We start from the raw sequence: 23,168 nt of genomic DNA on the forward strand, positions 1-23,168 counted from the left end.
AGAGGGAAATGAGAGGGAGCTAGGGTATGAAAAATGGTGGAATGAGACAGACATCATTACCCTATGTACATGTATGATTACACGAATGGTATGAATCTACATCATGCAGTCATAGAAATGAAAAGATATACCCCATTTGTATACAACGAATCAAAATGCAGTCTGTAAAAAAAAAATAAAAAAAATAAAAAAAACCCAACTAGATAAACATACATCTTAGAAAGACCACTGAGGTCATTCTGGGAAAACCAGGTTAAAGGGAATGTAGGGCACTAAAGAGGCGGTGGAAGTGGAGGGAGGAGTAATGGTGCTTTGAACTCAAATGTTACCTGTGTAGGGGCAAAAGGCCAATAGAGTCAAGAATTACTTAGATGGAAGAATGGATAGGTCTTGGTGATAAATTCTAGATAAAGAAGGGATTGTCAAAGATAATTATTAGACTCCTAAATATTGTGATTACAGCCATGCAAATACAGGGATGTGTAATAGAAGGAATGTACAAAAAGAATTGAATTAAGCTATAGGAATTGTGAGTGAATTTTTTCCCTATTTTTCTTCTTTTTTTTAACCACATTTTTATAGACTGATATTCTTCTATAATTAACAAAAACTTTAACAAACACTGAATGATTGCTGACATTTAGAGTGTGGCTTAATCTATCTCAAGAGAGCTGCAATTACCTTGGTACCCTAATTTCCCCCTTGTTTTTGAGCCTACTGTATTTTCAAGTGATACAAATGTTTCTCTCTCTTCTCTTGGGGCAAAAATCAGCAGTCTGGCATATTTTCTCATCTGGGAGTAATTCCTGTTAATTGTACCTGTGTTTTACTTTCCCCGATTTCATTGCATTACCTCCTAATTATGTTGCTTTGTATTGTGGATGTTATTTGAGCTTTTAGAATCTCCTTTATTGGGAGACAGTTGATATGTGCCAGTGGTCTTGGGACATAGGTGCCTTCTTGTAGGGAGTCCAGGGTGATCACTTTAGCTAGGATTTACCTTTAAAAGGTAAATGTTAATTAAATAGAATTCATTCTTTCGTTCTCTTTAAGCATTTTATTATGTGAGTCGGAAAATGGGTTTCTGTTTAAGAGCAGTGACAGTCTCTTAAGAAAGTTGGGTTATTAAAGTCGTGTCAAATAGTCCCTCTGGAAATGCTGAGGACCTTATGTGTTTATATTATAACTGCTGGATATTTGCAGAGCACATTTAAATCTCTGCCTTGAATGTAATAGATACTCAAAAATACTCAGTGGGCTTATGAAACCTGAAGAATATTTAAAAGGTGTTATTGCTATAATCACATAAACAATTTAAAACTTTTGTTGAGCCAGTCCTCGTCTGTTTGAGATTGTCATGCTCAAACACAAAGCTGTTAGGTAGAGTTTAAAATAAACCAATGCATATATTTATAATATATATTATATATTAATATGTCTTATTTGACCTAAGCAAGGGATTAAAATATTTTTACTTTATTAAACTTTTTCTTGAAGAACGATTGCATCCATAAGTTTTTAAAAGATTTTTGTTAAGTGAAGTGGGCTGTTATGGTGTAGCAGAAACAGAATGAGAAAAAACTCCCAAGTCAGACAGACCTTCATCTGAACTCAGCAATCACTACTTATTAGGAAAATTGCTCTACCTTTTTAATTTCTTGTGTCTTCACTGTCGTATTAGCATTCTGGGGGTGGAGTTAAAGCAACAATCTGAAATTTAATGAAGTAGAATTGGAATACCAGTTCCAATCTTTATGGTAGATAAAAACCTTGGGGCAAATCTCTTACCCTTCCCAGGCCTCAATTTTTCATCTGCAATGTGGGAAAACTGCTATGTTTCATAAAGAGTGTTTATTTATATAAATTGTCAGAAAGTATTGTATATTGTAAAGTGTCTGGCAAATGTTGGATGCACTTATCCTGTCATTTTTATGAGATGTTAGAACATCAGAAAAGATTACAAGGGTTTGACATATTTTTGCCCCTTAAAATGTCACAAATTTTGACTTAATAATGAATAACTTATGTTGAATGATTTACACACTGGGGTCTGTTCTAGGAACTTTAAAAACATTGCATTATCCTGGAGTGGTGGCATATGTCTGCAATCCCACCTACTTAGGAGGCTGAGGCAAGAGGACTGCAAATTCAAATCCAGCCTCAGCAACTAAACAAGACCCTGTCTCAAATTGAAAAGGGCTAGGGATGTGGTTAAACATCCCTAGATTCCATACCAAAACAATACCAAAAGCAAAAAAAACACTGTAGCATGATTTAATGTCCTTGTTGAATTGGAGATGGGGAGTAGTGATTCTACCTTGTGGATGTGAATGTTTGGGTGCACAGAGGCAATGTGGAGTAACTCAGGGACAGAGTCAAGGCAGCCTTGTTTTTTGTGATTCCAAGGCCATTGTTCTTTCTTTCCTTCACACTCTCATTCTCCTTGGTGTCTACTGATGAACATATATTTCCATTGTAGGGCAGTTTCTCATTTTGCTTTGCATTCATCACCCTCCTGAAATCCAATGGTAAAAGGTCCGTAGGGTTGCCCAAGGCCCAACCATGACAGTGTGGCTGTAGTGTATCCATATTGTTGCCATAAAGAGTCCCCAGTGGTCCATTTAAAAAAAAAATTGTTAAGATGTCAACATTTACAACACATGTTGGACAAATGCTACAGAAGATATTTCATCTCAATGGCACATTTTCCTACCCTACCCACATAACAAATTTGCTCTTAGCAGAAAACACCTGAAACTTTTGAATCATGTTGAAGATGGATTGCAGCCCATTTCATAGTTCTTATTTTGATTCCATGAATTATTCATCTTCCCAAACTTTATTATTCATTCTAAGTAATGCAGAATGACTTCTTCCAAAAAAACAGATAATGATAGACTTAATTAGCTTCATGACCACTCTAGTAAGTCAATAATAAATACCCAACACTTCATAGATGACAAAAGGAAGTTAACTTACAGCTGTGAGAAGACATTTGAAATAAACCCAGCGTTCTTGACTTTTACTTATGACTGTCCTATGCATTGAGGAAAAGAGTGAAAAGAGATTATCCAAGGTGATTGTCTCCTTCAGAAAACGTCAAACATCAATACACTTCAGGAGACGAACTTGTATGCAATTTTGGCTTAGAATTTGGTTACCTGGGAACTATATTATTGGAAACATTTTCTCCTCCCTCAGAATTTTTCTCTCTTTAGGAGTGTAATGTCCTTTAAAGATCACACTGTCATATAGGCTTCCACCAAAAACAATGTAGATTTTTAAGACAAAGCTTCTAGAAGCTGGCTATTTTTTCTCAGGTCATTACACATATACTCTCTCTCTGTAAGCAGTTGTCATCAGGTAGAAAATGGGGCCAGAAAGATTTAACTGACAACCTTTATAAGACTGTGAGCATTATTATTTTGGACATGGTTCACTTCTCTTTTCACAATTATATTCAGTGAGAATGATGAGACTATGGCTCAGGAATTTGATAGTTTGTCCCCTATAGAAACATAGCTCTTTAATGTTTTCTGCTTAGTCATTTCCTATGTTTAAAATGTTCTTAATTCAATTAAACTCTGCACAAATTAAAATAGACTCTAATAACAAGATTTTTAAAAAATGTAGCTCCTAAGAATATATTGATGAATTTCCTTTCATCTTGATCAAGTACCTCTCTTTCTTGGATTGCTAGTTTATCCTGAGTACTTCAATATGTCATAAACCTTCTCAGGTCATTTGTGATAGAAACTTGTGTCTTACAACCTTGTTACTTTGTTTTAGACATCTTATAATAGTAAAGAGTCATGAACTATTTTAAATCTAATAACAAGCTCTTTCAGCTATAAGATCTTCAGTATATTTTTCTGTCTAATCCAGAAGTTTTAAAATTATTTCTTTTATATATATGAAACATCATGTATAAAATACATATTTTGAAAACATCAAATGCTAAATATCAACACACTTTAGAAGCCACTTTGTTTTAGAAAGCTATTTTGTGAGAAAATCCCCCAAACCTAGGATCCTAGATATATATCTGTGTTGCTCTTGGTGTGTTCTCCCCATTAAGTTGAAGTTTACCTAGGCATAAAGGTATCTCCATGGTTACACTGCCAGCACTGAGCCCCTTTGGCTTTATGTTGATTAGGAATAATACAAAGTGTCCCCACTGTTGCTAACTTGGTAGTTTTTTAGGATCTAGTTCTAGGTGCTGTACCTTTTTGAGTATCTTGCAATATAACAACCAGACACTTTTTCAATTATAATTGAAATTTGGCCTCTTTCAAATCATTCTGGGACATCTGACATTTGTTATTACAAAAGAACAGAATCAGTCCCTGAAAAGGCAACCTTCTGTGGAATCTCTCCAGGCTCAATATTACAGTGCTGTTTGGCTCACTTTGTAAATTTTTGGGCAGAGAAATTTACACAGTTTACAGTTTCAGAGCAGAAAGCAACTGGTAGAGGTCATCTAGTGAGGGAACTATACTTCAAAAATGAATATCAATGAGAAAATCAGGGTTATTTTGCTTTAAACATTTTCATTAGCAACTTCATTCATTTATCCAGCAGGTTCAGAGTCCCTGCCCTATATGTGTTCTGGAGCTGTAAAGGATAAGAATAGTCCTAACATTTATGCACCCTCAGTCCATTAAAGAGTAAGCTTGACAAATATTTACCACATCATGTGAAACTTTAGATCATAAAGGTGCATTCAAAGCAGTCTGAGACCTCACCTTTGGTTGTAGATGAATAATTGACAGAGGAAGCAAGAGTTTCATTTAAAAAAATGGGTAAATATTTACCAGGTAGGTTAGGAGAGAGGCCTAACAAACAGAAGTCAGGAAAGAGCACAGTCACTTTGGAAGGCACTGTGTGTTAGCATGACTGGCACAGAGGACTTTGATAGCAAGGGGAGTAAGGAAAGGCCGAGTGATAGTGGCCGTGTCATTGGGGTTAGCTGATACACACCTGGACATTCAGTTGGGACAAAAGGTAGAGCTTTGTGGGTTTGTCAGAGAGAACCTTCTAGGTCGTGGTGCCCCAGAGCATAGTAACTTATGCAACATGTTTGTGGGGAAAACAAGCCCCCAAACTGTGGGCTGTGAAATGGAGTGGAACAAATGTTCTTTAAGACTCTTTAATGTTACTAAGCAGAATATTTATGTGTCAACAGTTCTGAGTAGGATTTATTGAATAATTCAGCAATTTTTTTGGGGTGTCTGCATAACCTATGCTAGTACTGCTTTATGCATGATTTTAAGTAGTATTTATTAATTTAATTACTGAGAATTTACTGTGTGTTCGGCACACTTCTAGGCATTGAGGATAAATTACAGAACAAAACAGGTGATCTCTGCCCTCCACAGAGCTTCCATTTCAGGGGAGAACAGTGGCAGGAAACCCAATGGAAGGTCAGGATGGATGAACAGATGTAGGGGGTTGAATTGAGGCTGGGAAAGACTAGAGATGGAAAGAAGTGTAGTATCTGAAGGGACCAGAGCCTGCCGGGAAGAGGATGACCACTGTATGTGAGGTAATGGAGGAGAATCTTAGACCAAAATCTAATAGAACTTGGAATGGGAGAGGAAGTGTCAGAGAGGGAAATTCACAAGCACCAGATGTTGAGTCTGGACTGTTGGATACCTGTAGCAAAGTGATGTACTGGACTCGAATGAGCCCAATTTGAGATTTTGGTGAGACATCTGAGTTTAGCTAGTTCCTATGTCAGTTTTTATGAAATTTTAGTGGGCAGACTCACCTGGGGAATGTGTTGAATAGGGTTCAGGCCAGGCCCGATTCCTCTGACCATCCTGGGCCTTCCTGTTCTTTAGTAGCAAAACATATGAGTCTGACCCACCAAATTCTGGAATCACTGGTTCGCATAACCAGAGATAAAAAAAAAAAAAGGAAGAAGGATCAAGATAATGACTGGAGGTATATATTTTGCAGTTTTAAAAGGTAATAGTTAAAACTTCAGGATGGGCCAACCCTCCCAGCTGGTGAGTATAAAGGGGAAGAAGACCTGGGACAATGAGTGGCTGCAAATAGGTAATTGACTGGAAGGCAAGGAAGAACCTGACTCATTCAGCATGAGGGGAAATACAGAGTTCAGTTTTCCTTTTACTGAAACATGGGCTCTGGGAAGACAGAGGCCTCAGGGTTACCTTATACCTGGCATTGTGCCCAGCACTTAATAGGTATTTAATCAATGTTTGCCTATTCTATGAATCAATGCATTCATGAATAGCTAACAAGACATTTTGGGGAGAACGTAAGCATTCATTATCAAATGCAGTAGCCTGAGATCAAGAGGACTGAGACCTATCAGCTTGCTAGCAGATAGAGTCAGTCTGAAGGAAGTTCTTGCTATAAAAATAAATGAGGTAACTAATTTTAAGCACAGAGTTTAGGTTCTGTGATCATTAATGATTTTCATCCTGATCTTTAATAGCAATAGGATACACATATATAATGCATGCACATATATGTATATATGGTTGTATAGACATGTATAGGTTTGTATACATACAAAAATATAGATATTTGCTCTATGGTCATTGTAGTGTGCTGTTGTTTTGTTGATATTCCATTCCTGCTTCCTTCAGACTATGGACCTTGTGGGATGAAGTGTATTTCTGAAGTCTTACAAGTTGTGGAGTGTTACCCTTGGGAGGTTGGAACATAGACAAAGGCAGAAGACACCAGAAACATGTCTTCAGTAAGCTGGGTGATCCATTTGCCACCCTCAGTTTTGCAGTGATTGCATCTAAGAATAGATGTAATTTCTAGAGATTGCATAAAAATGTAAAGTCTTATTTTAAGATTTGCTTAAAGCTCTTTAATTCCAGAAACACATTTCCTTTGAAAGAATAAACCTTTGTGTCACAAAGCAGAGATGCCTGTTAGTCAGCTTTCTGGGTTCTGCAGGTTTGTAGATGAAACATCCAACTTTTCTTTTATTTTGCAATGCCATGCCCAGCTGACTCTTGATAAAGATTCATTTATCCTTTTTACATTGACAAGCATGGTCTATATGGGATAAACTTCTCTCAGCTCCCCTGAATAGAAAACCCATTACTGCCAATGGAATTTTTGCACATGACTGTGGAGGTGAATAGGCATGGATACAATCTAAATTTAGACTTTCACAGTTATTTTATTTATCTGTTGTGAGATTTCAACAATGATCTTTCTTTGTTCCCAAATGCTGTTTGACATTGATTGTAGGTATTTGGTGATGGGTCTGAGGTTGTAACTTTAACAGGTGTAAGTATTTCTTTCCTCTGTTTCAGCTGAGAAGTTTTGAGAGTGAACTATTCACAGCCATTAAGAGACCTCCAATTTAATTTCTCATCATGCTTATTCTGTAGTTCACATTAAGTCCAGAGTACTGAGAACGGAAAGAGTGGACTCTCTAGACATCAGATAGTTGGCCATGGTATTGACCATGGCATCTCAGGAATCCCAGAACATCTTCCAGTCTTTCTCTTCTTGGATATCCCGGGTTTATGAAGCTCTCCAGCAAGCAGGGGAAACGTTATCAGCTCCACTGGTTAATTTAAACAAACAAGACTCTAAATTGAGTGACAAGCTAGACCAGGACTTAGATGATATTCAGATTCAGGAGACTTACTTTGAAGATGAAGAACAAGACAATAATTGGAGCCAAGAAGATGCAAATGACTTCTTTCTTGAAGAGGATCAGTGTTGTAATACTGATTTACAGGACTCTATCCAAACTTCAAGTCCCAGACTTAGCCAACATGCAAAGGACTCATGTTCCATAATATTCCAGTGGCCCGTTCAGACCCTGAATGACCCAAAGGCCCCACATGGGTTTTCTTCTATTGCTGAGGAAGAGCATCACCTTGCAAAGCAAAGATGGGGCCTTCAACACAGCTCTGACAGCCAGCTTCCTGGCACTTTAGAAAAAGTTAATGGAAAAAAGCAAGGTAAGCTAGCCAGTATCATTTTCTCTGAATTCTTCCAAAGGGCTTTTCTACTTACTTCATTTTGGCTGGTTTTAAGTTATATTGATTTTATTTTTCTCTCTCTTATGCCTTACCTCATACTGGCTTCTGATTGAGAGATACAATCTGTAAGAATACTTTGAGTACATAAAACTTTGGAAGATCCATTTTGTGAGCTCCATATTGCAAAACAATAGTTCTGAGCAATTGAAATGCTTAAAATGAATCCATGGATTCCATTTGAGAAGCCCCTTGTGCACATGTCATGTTTTTAAAAATATCTTTTAAAAATGTTCTTTTTTTCCCTCTGGGTTAGGAATTTCTAGATGTTACTATATTATGCAGTGTGAAATCCTGTGCAAAAAGCCATACTTATTGCAGAATTTTTAGTTGATAACACTCCAAGAACACTTCTCGCAGTGTTTCATTGAGATGTGATGTGAGATGACAGTAGATAGGAAATCTTTGAAATAGGAATAGCTTCATTTTCTTTCAGCCTTGCACGATAAGGACACATTTAATAAAAGCTGCCTATGAAGCTTCATGCTGTCAGAGCTGAGCACATATTGGGCCTTCAATAAATGCATAATGAATATGATAACATTATAATTAACTCTGTGAAAGTAGCTGTCCTCAATTCCAGCATGAATTTCTTAAGCTTCTAATACTCAAAGTAAGGACATTCCACTTGGTTAAGGACAGAAGCAATGATATGCTTCAAGTCCCAGACTTAGCCAACATTCAAAGGACTCATGCAGTCCTTTGGGATTGGGATGTGTGTATAATGTGTATCTCGCATAGATTAGTAGGTCATTAATGGTTTATACAGAATCCTTAATTTCTTTCTTGTTGGAGGGAGCAGACTTTTCAAGGATGCCTCCTAGTCTCTTCATCCATTTTCAGTGTTTACTCCTATCTTTATCTTTGTAGAACAGTATCTTGTTATACAAAGAAGGATAATTTCATACTCCTCTTATAATGCTTTCGTGATACCTGTTTTAGTCAGCTTTTTCGCTGCTGTAACTAAAGGACCCAGCCAGAAGAACTGCAGAGGAGGATAAATTTATTTGAGGGTTCATGGTTTCAGAGGTCTCAATCTATAGACAGTAGGCTCCATTCCTTGGGGCTCCAGGTGAGGCAGAGGGAGCAGCTCACATGATGATCAGACAGCAGAGAGAAAGGTCTCCATTTGCCAGATATCAATACATACCCCAAAGCCATGCCTCCAATTCCTACCTCTTCCAGCCACGTCCTACCACTTCAGTTACCACTCAGTTAATCCCAGTCAGGGGATCAATTCACTGTTTGGGCTAAGACTCTTACAACCCAATCTCTTCTCCTCTGAACCTTATTGCACTGTCTCACATGTGAGCTTTTGGGGGCTACCTCATATCCAAACTGTTAACAATACCCTTACTTAGATTAAAGAGTGAAATCCTAGAATGAATTGGTAAAAATGAAGTAGCTGATATTCTTTCTGAATCTAATAATCTAAAGTCATTGCACTTTTGAGTCTTTTTAAATTATCTGTAGATATCCATCTAGAAGTATTTGGGCTAGCAGACTTTCTTAGATTTGAATTGAATTTACATTCATATTTTCAAAAATTCTTGTCCATGTTGAAATGTATTTTGAAATTAATGTGAATCTGACTCAAAAATAATTAACACTGGTTTTGTGAATTTTAATAATAGTAAAATCTAATAGTGGTAAATCGATTTGTTCATTTGTCCATCCAGCAGGTATTTATTCACTAAATTGTAACCCTATGCAAGAACCTTGCCCTAGCTTTGTCTGTTGCTGTAGCTGGGAGCCTAGTGTTAGGCAGGTAGTAGGACATCAGGTAAGGAATAATGACAAGGAAAGCTAACCATGCTAAAAGGTAGGTACTGCTGTGGTTCTCACTTTATAGTTGAGAAAAGAGACCCTTAGAAATTTTGAAACAAGATTCACATTTAGGAAGCTGCAGTTTAGGCAGTCTGGTTTTGGAATTTACATATAAACACCCTCTTTTTTTTCCTTTTAAAAAGTATAATTTACATATTATTAAATCTATCTTTAGTGTACAGCTCTGTGATTTTTGACAAATAGTCTTGTAACCAGTACCACAAAGAAGGTATAAAACAGTTCTATGAGCTCAAATTCTTTACCCATATCCTTCAGTAGTCAGTCTTTTTTTTTTTCCCTACTTCCAGCCCCTGGCGAATCTGGGATGCTTTTATCCCCATTATTTTTATCTTTTCCAGGACTTCATATAATGGAATTATGCAGTGCACAACTTAAAAATCTGACTCATTTCACTTATTATAATGCATATGAGATTCATCCATGTTATTGTGTGTTTTAGTAACTTGCCCTTTTAAATGCTGTGTACTATTCCATTAGATAAATTTTGTTGATTGAATCATCCATTGAGGGATATTTGGGGATCTCCAGTTTTATGTCCTTTCCAAAATTAATATCTGTTTTTTCTTTTTCTTGATGATTACTTTGAATAGGGCCTCTATTATCACATTAATCAAGAGTGGTAACTACTGTCATGTATATTTAAAAAGAACAAACAAAATTAAAAAAAAGAGTGCTGCTATTAGATATCCCTGCTTTGATCTTATACTTGGTGTAGAAGCTCACAGTCTTTCATAGCTTAGTGGTTAGGTTTCTGTAGATGTTTGTTGTATGTTGAAGCTTCCTCCTGTTCCAGTTTGCTGAGAGCTTTTGATCAAAAAAGAATGTTGAATTCTGTTAAATATTGTTTTGCATTGATGGGGATGATCACATGATTTTTCTTATTTAATATGTTGAAATGAATTGCATTGATTAATTTTTGATTGTGAACCAGTCTAGTATAATTGGATAAAATCCACTTGGACTTGACATATTATTATTCTCATTTATTTCTGAAATTGTTTTTTTGAGAATTTTTTCATCTATTTTCTATTGTTATCCTCAGTGCAATACAGGTTTTAAATTCCTCTGTTACAACATTGCATTTAGAGTGGAGACCCGTTTGCTGCAGAGTTGTCAAAGTCGGCTCCGTCTTCAGCTGTTTCATCTTTGCCTGTGTCTCAGGGAGGCTTTTTGGTTTTGTGCTTTACTTTTTCCCAGGAGGAGCCTGCTGTTACTTGTTACTAATTGTTCGATAGTATGATGTGGTTGGGCTAGAGGTTGTGTTTTCTGCTGTTCTGGGGCAGCCTCAGCCTTAGGTAAGTGCTGTGTTCTTGTGTCTTGGGATTAGGGCCTTCTCAGTAAGCCTGCCCTCCCCTATAGGTAGAGGATCTTTGAGGGCCTGATCCTCAGGACTTCTTTCTGTCCCTTCATCAGCAGAAATTATCATTGTGTTATACTTAACCACCTTAATATTTCTTTGCCTGTGATCTGAGGACAACAGGATTTGCTGCCCTTTCCCAACTGACTGAAAGCTTTTGTTCCATAGTGAAAATATGAGAGAAGAATCTTGGTGGCACTCTTGCTTTTCCTACAGTACATTTTTTTCCTCCCCATGACTAAACCATGAGAACTGCTTCCTCCACTCTGGTCCTGCCCCCAATCATCTTGTGAACTCCTGGTGAGTTCTGTAAAGAAGTGCTTCTAAGTAGCTTTGAATTTCCCTTGAGTGCGTTTGTTGTTCCCATGGGTTATTAGACCATTAGAAATTACCTGAAAATATGAGCTTAAATTTTCTTAGGAGCTTGTATGAATCCAGTGTCTGTCTGAATAAGCAATACTTGTGTCCTTTCTCCTTCTGAAAACAGTTGTGTCTTCTTAACTTTTGGATTATTTGGTTGCTTTATGGCCTTGTATCTCTGTTTTAAGCAAATGTGTCATTTTACAAATAACCTGGATTTTGCTATTGTTTAAAGAGGAGGTGCATTATTTCCAATTTTCTATATCTCAAGTGGAAGCTGGAATTTAGAACGTACATACGTTTACACTCTAAAATGGAATTGAATTGAATTGGACATTCTTATTAAATTAGGTAGAATATTTGGACTGAGAGATAAATGAATAAATAAGATATTGACATTCCATTAAAGAGCTCTGTAATGCATAAGAGATACAAGTAGCTAGTTCTATAAAAGCGTTTGTGGGAAGTTGCAATTAGTATATGGCAACTTTTGAGATAATTTTGCCAGGTAAAGTTCCACAGAGCAGATGATATAGGAATGCACGCTGGGAGGATGAGTCAGAATGTAATAGATGACTAGAGGCAGAAAGACATTCCAGTGGAAGGAAACGGCAGGAATGCTGACATGTGGACAAGCTGACACTGAGGGATGTGCCATGAAGCCAGAGCTCAGGCTGCAGTTGAGAAGGTATTTGTTTTCTGTGTAAGAGTTTAGCCTTTATCCTATAAGCAGTTGAGAATCTCAAAAGTATTCTAATCAAGAGTGATACCAAAAAGCTCAGTTTTAGAAGAACAACTCTAGCTTCACTTTGGAAATTAAATTTAAGGGAAGAATATATGATTGGGAGCTAATAAAATAGCTTGTGAGAAGAAACCTGTGTAAGACAATATGAACAAATAAAGCACAATAGCTGTCTTTATTTTTTCATCGCTCCACCAAATAGGTGTCTCAGGAGAAATACTTTGACATGACTCTGGCATACAATAGCATGTCACCTGGTTACTGCAGGGTAGAGGTAGGTCCTGGTTCCCCTCTTAGCCTGCTTTATTATTTAAATTTTTTTCACATTTGAGTAATCATATAATTTTATGGATGAAAATTGTCCTCTTTCCCACCAATCTTTTAAGCCGGATACAAAAGGACCCTCTTCTGGGAAGGCACCCATGATCCCCAGCAGGAGAGATCACACCCCTCCAATCTCCTCGAGGCAGCAGCCATCTGAGCTTGGCTGTGTCCATCTTCATGGGGAGTGACCCTCTCGGGGCAGTGGCTGTGCCAAGTGTCTGTATCCCAGGCCAGACCCCAGACCTGTCCACGCTGTGAAGCCCTTAGCAGCGCCATGGACTGCGCGGCCTCCACCCGGAGTATCTAAGGTGCTTCCAGAGACCATTTCCAGTGTTAGCATTTCTTCATGGTAACTGTCCCACCACCAATAGGAAAATGCGTAATGACAAAAGGTTTTCTCTCTTTGCCCCAGGAATTCAGCAGGGCTCTATGTTGGCTGCTTTTCCTCCTGGTTATTATTCAAGTGATTCAGCTTTATCATGTCTAATAATTTTTCATTGGATGTTGGACTTAATGATAGTACATTGTTGGGAGTCTGGATTTTGTTGTCTTCCTTTAAAGTCTACTGCGTTTTGTTTGGGCATGTAGCTAAGTTATTGGAACATCAGTCTTGTCCTGTTGAGACTTGTTTTGGACTCTGGTAGGACAGGTCCAGGGTGGCCCTTACTCCAAGGCTGTGAAGTGGCCCTTCCCAAGAACTAAAGCCAGAGCAAATGACAACCAAGGGCACCAGGGGTTTGGGTGTGATATTTTTATTAGTTGTTGATGGACCTTTATTTTATTTACTTATTTATGCGCAGTGCTAAGAATTGAACCCAGTGCCTCATGTATGCTAGGCGAGTGCTCTACCACTAACCACAGACCCAGCCCCTGCTTGCCTCTTGAAGGTCTGTTCCTTATTAAAGGAGGGTTGGTTTTATATCCTCTCGTGGTTTCCACTGATTTGGAGGCAGGTGCAGCTTAATAACCATGCTAGTGAAAGTCTCAGGTCTCTACTAGACCTCCTCAGACACCACCAGTGGGGTTGGAATGCCACACTCCTCATTTGGTCTCCACTCACACTGCTGGGATGGGGGATGCTTATTATTGGCCATCAGGATGGAAATTATGGTTCCCACATTGGCCTTCTGCATCCCTAGGGAGGGTTCTGGGGACCTCATTCCAAATGAGTGAGGGTGGATATTTAGGCTCCCTATGTAGTTTCTGTTGCCATGGGTGAGGGGCCATAGTGTTCTGTGCTCTTTGACTAGAGGAGAGCAGCTGCTGTATAAAAATGTTCTGCCTTGACAGGCTGCACCTTTCCTGAGGCCTTTTTTTTTTGTCTGTGCCCCTTGGTATTGGGGGACTGCCAGCTTCCTCAGCTTGAAGTCTGGGCTTCATGAGGTAAAGAGTCCAGGGAACTCACCACTGTGTTGTTCTTCAAGCATCAAGGTGCTAGCTGGTCCACCTTCCTTTCTATACCTTGCTATCATCTTTCCTTCATTTTATGTATGATGGGTAGAGTTTTTGGTTTTATAGAGGGCAATGGGGAAATGTCCATTTATTTTATCTTCCTAGAAATGAAAGTCTTTACCTTAGTTCTTAACAACATCATGACTTTAAATCCCATCCACTTCTTTCAATTTCACAGTGACAATAAAAGCAATAGAAAATGATGAAGGTGGCATGCATGCAGAGGGAGATATGGGGAGGGACATCTTCGAGGCATTGTGTTATAGCCTCCCTTTATCAAATATGCACTGACCACCTGCCTCACACAGAATACTGTGGGAACTGACAAGTATACAGGAGAAAAGCCATAGGCCTCTCCCTCCGACTGTTCAAAAACTCGTATCATTTGTTTAATCTGTTCCAGAGGAAGCAACAATGTTTTTAATGCCCTGGCTCTTTGGTGGCAGTGGGAATTGGGATTGCAGCAAAGGCTTAGAATGAGACAGTCTCGTTGGCCCAGTTCACTCACAGCTTTATAGATGGAGGAGCATTACTAAGTTGCCTCTAGGGAGCTTCCATTTTTCTCTCTCTCCCTGATGTGAAATAGCCCACTAATTTACTCCAAATGCCTCATAGCCATTGAACAAAAGCTCTTGTTCCTCTCTTTCTTCAAAATATTTGAACACCCTGGGGGCCCTTATGAGACTAGGCTGTGTGACTGGACTCTCAGCTGTATGGATGTTAAAACACCTGTGGGGTTCTTATATTTAAAAAAAATTTTTTTCAACTGCAAGTTAACAGTCTTAGAGAATCCTCATGTACTCATTTCCCTCCTTTATACCAAGGGGTAATGCAAGCCTTCTATGTGGATTGTCTCGCAGTCTATTAAAGAGAGGTATTTGGAAATACATGAGGGAAAGGCAGCATTTTAATCAGTGATTTATGTGCACTTTTTAAAAAGCCTTGTCAAGCCTGCTTTTCCCATTTAATCTTGAATTCTTTTCATAATGTCGTATCTTGATTTTATGTTCCTTAATGTGCCATATTTTTCTCCACAATAGATTTTAAGCTAAATTGGCCCAAAACAAGAGGGATGCTGAATGCTTTTTGTAACCATGGAAACATTTCTGGGCACTTACTGAGGACCTGGTTGCCAATAGTAATGTAACAGAGAAAATAGATACACTTCATTTAGCAGTTGCCGATGATTAAGAGGCAGAGACTACTTATAGTGACAACCCAAGATAGGCTTTTTGGTTTAAAGACCCAAATCCAAAACACTGACTTCTCAGTAGAGAAGCAGCTATGACACCTTTGATATGTTATGGGAAGGAGTTCTAATTGCTTTTTAAAATCATCTTTGTTTTCAGTTTTTCACCTTAGACTTTTTATTTTTTTGAGACTGTGTTTTAACCACATATATTTGTTTCCAAGAAATATGCTCACTATTTCCTGAAATAGCCTGCTAATGGAATTAATGTGTTTCAAGTACATTGGCATATAGAACTTGAGAAACCATCTTTGGCTAGATGGAATGTATTTAAGAAGTAGAACAGCAGGTTTTGAAATTGGGTTGATACAATTTGACTTTTCAACCAGGTAACATGGAAAGGAAAACCCTACAGTGCTCTTAGTTGCTTTATAGATTTCAGGTATTCTGTTCTGTCGATATCGTGGGATTGCTAGTGGTGTTTGAGACTGCATGGTTTGAGTCTCATGTTTGAGACTACAATATAATGCAGTTGATCCATAAATCATGCAGGCTTTTAAAATTTTCTATAGGTCATGTTACAGTGTGGGAAATGCTGCTTCCTGCCTTTCATTCCTTTGCAAAACTATGTCTTTGCTTTCCCATTGCATGAGTGCTTTAAGAGTGAGTCTATCCCTTGTTAAATTTATCTTCATTTATTAGTTTTGATTTGATAGCATTTGCTCATGTTCCTTGGTTATTCAGAATTGTTCAGGGAAAAAGCTTTAATATTCTGATACAATTTCAGAATCTGTTTTCTAAAAGCTTCATAAACTTAATTTCTTTGATATTTTGATTGCATGCTTTGGAAAAGCAAAGTATTAAGAAATATGGAAAAGGCTGACATACACTTTTTAGATCCTTGACATTTAAGGCAAGGATATTGTTATTACCATTGTTACTGACTTTACAATTTTGTGTGCTTTTTTAGAGGAAATTTTAGGGATGTAGCAAATTTTTATATAGACAGAAATTAGATGATGTAATTTATGCAAATGATCAGAGTCTGGATTCAATGTTTACCTTAACTCCTGTGTTTTATTATGATAGAATACTGAGACATTTTAAAGGACAGGCTTAAAATGAGAAAATGAAGTCCTTTTTATATTTCCCATTCCTGCCATCATTAGAAATGAATTAGAAGAATTAGAGTAGTTATACTCTAAATAAGCTTAAATCCCATTTTAACAATTAACAATTCCTCAGGGATTGGAAATTATTCTTTAATAATGGAATCACTTGACATTAGAAAAAGAAAAGCTCAGAACTTTTCCTTGCCCTTGAGAAAGTAATATAACTGGGGGTATCATTTCAATTATCCAGCCTAAAGGGGGGGGAAATGAGCCAGGCAGGAACCACACACTTCATCAGACCTTTCTTTTCTTATTTATCTTGCTTCTTCTTGCTAAGGAGAATTTTTACCTGTGTATTTGTGTGTTATTTATTTTTAAATACCTTGGAGATATTATCCTCTTCTCCTCTTCCATTGTCCTTTCTTTGTAAATCCCCTTTCTCTTTGCCTGGTACCCCTTTAAATCCACTCCTGAGGAGAGAGAGTCTTGTTTCTAAAAAGGAGTCTTATAATGGGAAGAGTTTCTGAAATGTGATTTAAGTTTTTCTTCACCCTCCTGTTAATTATGCCGGGGGAGGTCTAGGTCATTGCTAATGGAGTTTTGAATGCCATTTACATTTCTTAGCTCTTAAGTTCATGAAATATTTCAAAAACCTAGCAAAAATAGAGTAATATCACACAGTCACAAATCTGCTATTTAACATTGCTAAATCTTAATATTTTTCCATATTTAATTCAGATTTATTTTAAAGAAGCCATCTAGGGCAGACAGAATTGAACTCCCCTGAGAAGTCCTCTTTGTTTTCTTTCTCTTCTCTACTCTCTAGGGGTAAATAAAATTTATTTGGGGGTTATGATTCTCATTGTGTTTTCATTCTTTTGCTTGTAAACCATATGTATCTATAAACTACACAGAACATAATTCTGCATGTTTAAAAATTTAATACTAATTTATAAGATGGAACATTGTATTCTGCAACTTGTTTTTTCTTGCCACTCAATGTTATACCCTTGAGTTATGCAGATTTGGTTGATGTTAACTACATAGTATTGGACTGTATTAATAAATATCCCACTTGTTCATTCTTATTTTGATAAACATTTATCTCCAAATTTTTACTATTACTAATAATTATGTAACATAACTATCCCTTTGAACGTATATAATGGAGTTTGTTTATATGGAGTATATGAAGAAAGTTCTATTTCAAGTCCCTTTCTTAAACTAGGTCATTTCATCCCTGGTTGAGTTTCTTTTTATAAATTTCCTTCCCCTCCTCCGCTTTTACTTGAGATAGTTCAAATTGGTTCCTTCTCCCTGTAACCAAAAGACCCACAATCAATAGTATATTTAAAGCATTTAAAGGAATTTAACTGCCAGAACTATTCTATGTTTTCCATAGCAAATTTAAATAACTAATAAATTACTAAGAACATGAGGCAGTGATACCAACTATTAGGGGGTTACAGGTTCCTTTTAAACTTTAATGAAAGTTATGAACCCACTTATCCAGAAAGATACACACAGGATATATCAAAAATATTATAATGAAATTTCATGGACTCATGGATCTCCTAAAATTCATCTTAGGTTATAAGATCAGGCTTATAAAACCTAAGTTTATATGGGGAAATGAGTTATATTCAGGAGTTACTATAGTTTGAATCTGGAATGTTGCCCAAAGGTACAAGTGTTAAAAGCTTGTTCCCTTGCTTGGTTCTCTCGGGAGATAGTAGAGCTGGGACCCAATGGGAGGTTCTAGGTCACCGATAGTGGGACCCAGCCCCTTTTCCTCTTTCTCTTTTTCTGATCCTCCATGAGATTTGTTCTGCCTGCCACATGCTTCTCGCCATGATATCATTCCTCACTACAGGCCCAAAAGCACTGGGGCTAGCCAACCATGAACTGAAACCTCCGAAACTGTGATTCAAAAATAAACTTTGCTCTTTGTAAGTTGATTATCCCACATGTTCATTCCAGTAACAGAAAGCTAACAAACATAGGAGTCAACCACTATACCATTTCATTTGCAGTTTGACTTTTCTCCTAAGGAAATAAAATGGGAGGAATGCATTAGGATCTGTGATCATTCTCTGTTACCTCTCTGCCATGTTCATTCTTCAATATCCTGCTTTGGATATTGGAGATAGAATTCTGCAAACTATAGTTTCCTTTGTGAAAGGGGCATTCTCCTTTGTTGTGCCGAAAAAGAACAGTCAAGGGATATTGAAAGATGGAAGGAGAGAAGAGGGACCTCCTGTTCTACTCCTTGCCCCTATTCTTGGCACCCCAGCACAGCCCTTCATCCTGCTATCAGTAGTTTAAGTGCTAGTCTCCAGCTTCTTTCAGTATTTCAGGGCTGAGAAAGCAGTGAAGGTTATCAAAAACTCTTAGAACTAAGAGGTGAGGGGAGTCCCTACAGATATAAAGCAGGGACATCTGAGGAGGGGCATCACCTGACTGCTGCTGATAGATCAGGAGCTAGTCTTCAACTTCTTTCAGCATTCAAGACCCAACCTCATTGAAAACCCAGCACAGGTAACAGGGCAAGACAGCCAGTGTCCCCTTCTCAGATGTCTGAGGCCTTATCTTTGTGAAGTTCTTTTCTGAATTCCAGAGGAAGTTTTTTTGGGGAAAAGAGAACAATTATGAAGCTGAAACTTTAAGCATTATCTTAAATGTTACAGAGCCCATTTCAAACCTCAAGTAAGAATTTCAAGTTTTTCTGGGACTACCTAGTTTTCATTGTTTTGATCCTACAAAAAGCAGCCTGTGTACTGAAAGTTCATAAATTGTTCTCCAGCTGTTAGATCTGTAACAATAAGCAGTTACTCTTGTTTGAGTCTGCATTAGTCAGCTCTTGGTCATGAGACAAAATACCGGAGGAAAAAACAACTTAAAGAAGGAAAGTTTGTTTGCTTTGGCTTACAGTTTCTGTCATTGCTTTGGACCTGAGATGAGGCAGAACATGAGGGAAAAAGAGTGTGGTAGAGGAAAGTGCCAGGAGACAGAAAGCAATCAGATAAGGAGCTGGGAACAAGATATACCCTTCCAGGGCACGCCCCTAGTGACCCATTTCCTTCAACTGGGTCTCACCTCTTTCAGTTCCATCCCATCCCAGTAATTTTATCAAGTGTTTAAACTACTGACAGATTGATCCACTGAAAAGATTAGAGCCCTCATGATCCACTAACTTCTCAAAAGCCCACCCCTGAACCTTGCTGCACTGGGGACCGTACCTTCAACACATCAGCCTTGGGGGACACTCCAGAGCCAAACCACAACAGTCTCTGCTGGAGAAGTTTGTGCATGGGCCACTATTTCTTATCCTTGATACTTAGCCGTAAAATGGCACCCAGGCACTATTGCTTCTGTCCCCGAAACTATACTATTTGTACAACTGAACTGAACTTAAACTTCATTGAAATTTTCTCAGATTCTTATAAGCAAAGAATAAAAAGGGGGTTGACCTCAAGTCATTGATAAATCTAGGAGCAAATATGATCTCCTGGGAGTTTTACTTGGAAGTTCATATGTTTTCTTTGGGACCTGGTTTCTTTTCATCCTTCACCTTTCTTTCCATTTGAGTTGGTTCCAGTCTCAAGCTCCATGCATAGTGAGATGGCTGCTAGATGCTCCAGGTTTATATCCTCTGAGGTTAAACTATAGTGAAGAAAAATATATATACTTTGTGTAAATTAAAAATAAATCATGAATTTTTGTGTTAATTCACTTGATTTACTTGGTTTGATTTAAATGATGAGACAAATATTAGCAATCACTGAAGTCAGGGAAATAGAATGAGCTAATTGGCCAGATCCAAGTCATATGCCACTTCTGGAGTTGGGAGTAGAAAAACTTTACCAGAAACCTGGGTTGCGAGTAGAGGAAAGGTACTTTACCAGAAGAAAATCAGGATTTCAGAAGTTGGAAGAATAGATGTTGACGGCAGAAAACAACAGCTGTGTTAGAGGAGAAGCCTTTCTTGGATATCTCAACTGCTTTTGCGCTGCCTGTTGATTACAAGTCTGTTTCAAGGACAAGCCTGGATTTCTCGTGTTATCACATATGCCATGTCACCATAGGTGCCCGAAACACCTGCTTCTGTATGCTTACGGATGCGTGTCTGCCAATAATCTGGTAAAGCATATTTCATTTGATGCCATGCATCTGCTGTCACGGCTGATTTAGATCATAGCTTCTCTTCCTGAATGTTAGAAAATCTCCCTAGCTCATCTTTTCAGACTGGTGTAACTGTATCTGTGACTGCGTAACGCACTACCACAAACCTAGTGGATTAAAAGAATGCACATTTGTTTTGCAGTTTGTGCCATATGTTAACTGAAACTTTTGTTCAGGTTTCATAAGGCTATAGTCAAGGTACAGCTGGACTGTGCTCTTATCTGGAGGTTTGACCAGGGAAAGAAATCCACTTCCAAGATCTCCCAGGTTGTTGGAAGAAGTAATTTTCTTGCAGATGTAGATTGAGGACTCTATCTGTTTGCTGACTATTGGTGGGAAGTCACCTTCAACTCCTGGAGGCTGCTTGCAGAACCTAGAGACAACTCACATTTCCTTCTGCAAGATGGTCACTTTCTTCATCAAGCTAAAGTCTGATAGCAGAAGGAACCTCATATTATGTAATATAGTTGTAGGTGTGACATTCTATCACCTGTGCCTTACTCTACTGATTAGAAGCAAATCACAAATCCCATCAGAGGGGAGGGGATTACACAAAAGAATGAACACAGAAGGTAGGGTCTTGGGGGAGCGGAGGGGTCTGCCTACCACAGGTTCTAGATTGGCCATGGCATTAAAGTTGGAAGCTATTTAAATGCCTTTGTAGGAGTTATTTAGTCTTATGTATTTCTTTTTTAAATGGAGAAAATGGTATTTTTACCTGAAAAGACAACAGTTACTTTATTTTGACTCAATTGCTAGTCCACAAACATTACATTCAGGAATGATTCTGAAGAAGATTTTAGTTAGAAGCTAAATCTATGGTCCCCAATTGATTTGAAATTGTAAGTGTAAAGGGAAGGCAGACTTTGCAGGAAAACCCAACCACTGGCCTGTGCTTTCTCATGGAAAGTCTGCAAGATGAGAGACCTCGCCAAGAGTTCTTATTGATTTAGTGGATCACTCTAGATAAGGAACTTTTCAATTGCTAATATCAGTAATAATAAAGGTAATAGTGATAGGGATTCAATAAATTGTAACCTTATGTATGTGCTAGATATTTTATACACATTATATTCTTTAATCATAATTTTTGAAGTATGTCCAGGGTGGTGACAGATTATTATTTCTACTTTTAAAGGAAAGGCAATAGTTTCAGGGAAGTTAAATAACTTGTTCAGTGTCCCTAACTGAGAACAAACAAGCAAACAAACCAACCTGGGATCCCAAATCACATGTATCTGACTCAAAGTCCTAAGGCATTTTCCTTATGACGGCTGCTGTCCTCCAATGGGTTGAAGCCCTCCCACCTCCACCAGATGCTTTGGCTACATGAAGTTCACCTCAACAGCAGTAACTGGCAACAAAGAAATTTCTTGGCATCATATTTCTGATGGTGAACTTAAGTGTTCCTAAATTGAGGAAATTTAAGGAATTCATGGGAAAATAGCTGTATTTGTTGTCTCTGTTTCCCCACCTCTTGCTTACTTCTTCACTCATTGAAATGTGACTTCTAGTTTTCTATTCCAGTGAACATCCTCCTTTCAGGTGGGGATGAATTCAGTGACCTGAATTGCTTAATCATTAAATCAGGCTCCCCCTCCCATTTTAATTGACTTATTTTAGCAGTAAAAACTGTCAAGTGTTCCTCCCCTGAAACTCATTCCTTACCTGGGTTCTGACTCCCCTTGTCCTGGTTTTCCCTTTGTCACATCTAGTTGTTTCTTTTCATTCACTTTTCTCTACCAGTTTCCTAAATATTTTCTTCTTTCTGACATCCTCTTCTATGGCTTCCACTACAAATCTCCATCTCTCATCTGGACCTCTCTCTTGAGCTCTGAGAAGCTCAGGTATCCAACTTCCTTCATGGGATGGTATCACACAATTGCAATTCAACATGTTTAAAGTCTCACTAATCATCTTCCCTTTTAAATCTTATTTATGATAACCTGGCATCAAAGTCAGATCGAGGGTCATCTCAACTCCTGCTCCCCCCATCTTACTTTTAGTTCGCTAAGTATAAACCAAATCCTATTGCTTCTGTCTTATATTGTAATAAGCAATTTCTCTCTAGCTCCAGATATGCATCTTGTTCTGCTTGGTTTGTTGCAATAATGTTCTCACTACTCTCTCTATTTTTATATTAGTTTCATCTTCTATCTGTCTTCTAGGTTCCCCTCAGAATGTTTATTATAAACTGTATTATATTTCATACCTGTGCATACAAAAAGGATTTCAGCACAATTTCCTTTGAAAGATATTTAGCCTTTTATTATTGGGGCCACTGTCATTCAGTACCCGAAATACTAAGTGCATTTCACATTTAAAACCTTCAGTTTCCTCTCCTGGCCCTTGTGGCTACCCAGTTAAATTGTAGAGAGTATAAAGGGAAGGCAGACTTTCTTCATCTTCCAAGAGTCATCTTAAGCAGCATCTTCTCTAGGAAGCTTTCCTTATCTTCTTTTCTAGCCTCTGTCACATTCCACACATTCCCCTTCTTTGCCTTTTCTGGCAGTTAACTGCTTCCTCCTCAGTGTTATGACACCATACAGAATTCTCAATA

The 23,168-nt window shown here is 38.0% G+C and overlaps 1 protein-coding gene across 3 annotated transcripts in view; it reads left to right on the top strand.

The window, feature by feature from the left end:
• Positions 1-23,168, top strand: part of Syt16 (synaptotagmin 16) — a 255,577-nt gene that overhangs the window by 146,654 nt on the left and 85,755 nt on the right. The window contains exon 1 of one of the 3 annotated variants that reach the window (XM_047540401.1): positions 7,349-7,964. The exons of the other annotated variants lie outside the window; for them this stretch is intronic. Coding sequence (XP_047396357.1) covers positions 7,448-7,964 — 517 coding nt within the window. The 5' untranslated portion in view covers positions 7,349-7,447. Of the gene's footprint in view, positions 1-7,348; positions 7,965-23,168 lie in introns of those variants that run through there. 3 annotated transcript variants of the gene reach the window in all.

This window comes from Sciurus carolinensis, chromosome 2 (assembly GCF_902686445.1).
Source record: "Sciurus carolinensis chromosome 2, mSciCar1.2, whole genome shotgun sequence".
NCBI classification, from domain to species: domain Eukaryota; kingdom Metazoa; phylum Chordata; class Mammalia; order Rodentia; family Sciuridae; genus Sciurus; species Sciurus carolinensis.